General features: G+C 43.5%; 1 protein-coding gene across 1 annotated transcript in view; it reads right to left on the bottom strand.

Annotated features, from left to right (window-relative positions):
• LOC123977320 (NLR family CARD domain-containing protein 3-like) overlaps positions 1-2,437 on the bottom strand; it is a 274,498-nt gene that overhangs the window by 269,993 nt on the left and 2,068 nt on the right. Inside the window, exons 3-4 of the mRNA XM_046059907.1 lie at positions 1,886-2,108; positions 94-599 (exon numbers count right to left, since the gene is read on the bottom strand). Coding sequence (XP_045915863.1) covers positions 94-599; positions 1,886-2,108 — 729 coding nt within the window. The remainder of the gene's footprint in view (positions 1-93; positions 600-1,885; positions 2,109-2,437) is intronic.

The following is a 2,437-nucleotide window of genomic DNA, read 5'->3' as shown; positions in this document are numbered from 1 at the left end:
TGAGGTGGACTCTGTAACATCAGTCAGGACCTCATTGTTGTGGAAGTCCAGAGGAAGTCGACACTCATCCAGACCGTCAAAGATGAACACAACCTGGAACTCTTCAAAGCTGCAGATTCCTGCTTCTTTGGTTTCAGTAAAGAAGTGGTGAACAAGTTCCACCAAGCTGTACTTTTTCTCTTTCAGTACATTCAGCTCTCTGAAAGTGAATGGAAATGTGAACTGTATGTCCTGGTTGGCTTTGTCTTCAGCCCAGTCCAGAGTGAACTTCTGTGCTAAGACTGTTTTCCCAATGCCAGCCACTCCCTTTGTCATCACTGTTCTGATTGGTTCATCTCTTCCAGGTGAGGCTTTAAAGATGTCTTCTTGTCTGATGGTTATTTCTGGTCTGTCTGGTTTCCTGGATGCTGTTTCAATCTGTCTGACCTCATGTTCATCATTGACCTCTGCAGTCCCTCCCTCTGTGATGTAGAGCTCTGTGTAGATCTGGTTCAGAAGGGTTGGGTTTCCTGCTTTAGCAATCCCCTCAAACACACACTGGAATTTCTTCTTCAGTTCAGACTTGAGTTTACGTCGACAAACTGCAGCAACAGCAGTTTCTGAATGAAAAATCGAGAAATGTGATTAATAGGTGGTTGGCTTCCAGGTTGCAACCAAGATTGCTGCATAACTTCAATGCTCTCCGACGGTTTTTCTAAACACAACCCTAAAATTTTTGAGATTTGATTATAAATGAAATTTTACTTAAGATGGAGGATGGGGTTGTTACAAGGAGGAGAAAGGCGACGGGCACAGCACCTATTACTGAGGATTTACAGCAGGACAGCCGAAGCTGCTCCCTGGTCCACAAGGCAGAGGGGCAAGCAATGGAGGAGGTTAGCTTGCAGAAGGTACTAGCCGAACTGAGAGATTTTAGACAAGCAACTGCTCTCGGAGATACAACAAGACTTGCACAAGACAAGTGATAGGCTAGATGAAGCCTGAAAAGAATTCAGGAGGTGGAAATGGCCATGCAGGCGCACCAACGTTACTCACGTAAATTTTACAACGGCAGGACAATAAGGAGGCTAAACTTATTGACCTAGAGGGTCGCGAACGCAGAGAAAACAATAGTAGAAGACAATAACATTGAAGGTTTCATAGATAAACTGCTTCGGGATTGCCTGGATTTCCCCCAGGACGCGCAGATCAAAATTGAAAGAGCCCACAGGGCCCTTGGTCCTACGCCCGCTGATGTGCAGTCAAAGCCTTGCTCTATCATTGTCAAGTTTGAGGGTTACAAAGTCAAAGAAGAAGTTATCCATAGAGCTTGGCAGAAGGGACAAGTGCAATACAACAATGACCGCTTCTACGTGGACCACGATTACCCACCAGCTATTATCAAGAGACGTGCGGAGTACAATCAAGCAAAGAAGATGCTGAAGGAGAGAAAAATTAAGTTCCAAACTCCTTACCCTGCAAGACTACGTGTCTTCTATGGAGATGAGACCTGCCTGTACCAGACCGCGGCGTGAATGTTGGGAATGGAGAACTTTGGTCTTGGTCACAGACTGGAAGTGTGACCATAAGGTAATGTAAATCTGGCTATTGTATTGTTCTCAATTTTTCAAAAATAAAGAATTTAAAAAAATTAAAAATAAGTGGATGCTACAGTAAATCTGATACATGTAAACTTTAAGACATCAAGATGATATTTATTTTCCTCCTCCATGAAATCTCTTCAGCTCATCAGCTGTGAACAGTTTCTGAGTTTCAGCCCAGAAGAATTCATAGATCTGATCCAAATGTGTGCATCATATTAACAGCAGAGTTTGAAATGGAAACTTCTCCCATGTTGCCTCCATTTCCTCTTTCCATCATGTTAAATCTGTTCAAATCCTCTTACTGCTCTGCAGACGCTCAGCCAGCTCCTCCTGCTTCATTCTCCTCAGGAAGTGCAGTGTGATCTTCAGAAATGCCTCTCTGCTGCTCCTCCTCTGCTCCTCCTCCTCACCGTCCAACACCTCCTCATCCTCCCTCTCTAAGCATTCTGGGTAATCTGGACTCAGAACTCTCTGGAACTTCTTCACCTCGTTCTTCACAAACCTGCCAATGTTTTCCTGGAGCAGCTGGAACAGAAGAAAATGTAAAGTTGAACTGGTAGAAGTCAACATCAGATCATCTGTGACAGACAGAAAGCCTGCTGGTCTGCAGAGTGCAGCATGGAGACTGGATCAGAATGCTGCTTCACTATTTACTTTGTGGACTGCCCTGTCTCATATAATATTTTTAAAGGAAACATATTGCTTGCTGAGATTTCTACATAATGAGTAAATGCTGTTAAAGAACAAATTAAGCAAATCACAGAAATGTTGATACTGAGTGTATCAGTCAGATGTTCTGTAGAACAAGTTGGTGTTATTGAGGACTGTTTCCATATGGTGCTGGTTATTCTATA

Source organism: Micropterus dolomieu, linkage group LG10 (genome assembly GCF_021292245.1).
Source record: "Micropterus dolomieu isolate WLL.071019.BEF.003 ecotype Adirondacks linkage group LG10, ASM2129224v1, whole genome shotgun sequence".
Classification (NCBI taxonomy): domain Eukaryota; kingdom Metazoa; phylum Chordata; class Actinopteri; order Centrarchiformes; family Centrarchidae; genus Micropterus; species Micropterus dolomieu.
This window is presented reverse-complemented; position numbering and strand designations above follow the sequence as displayed.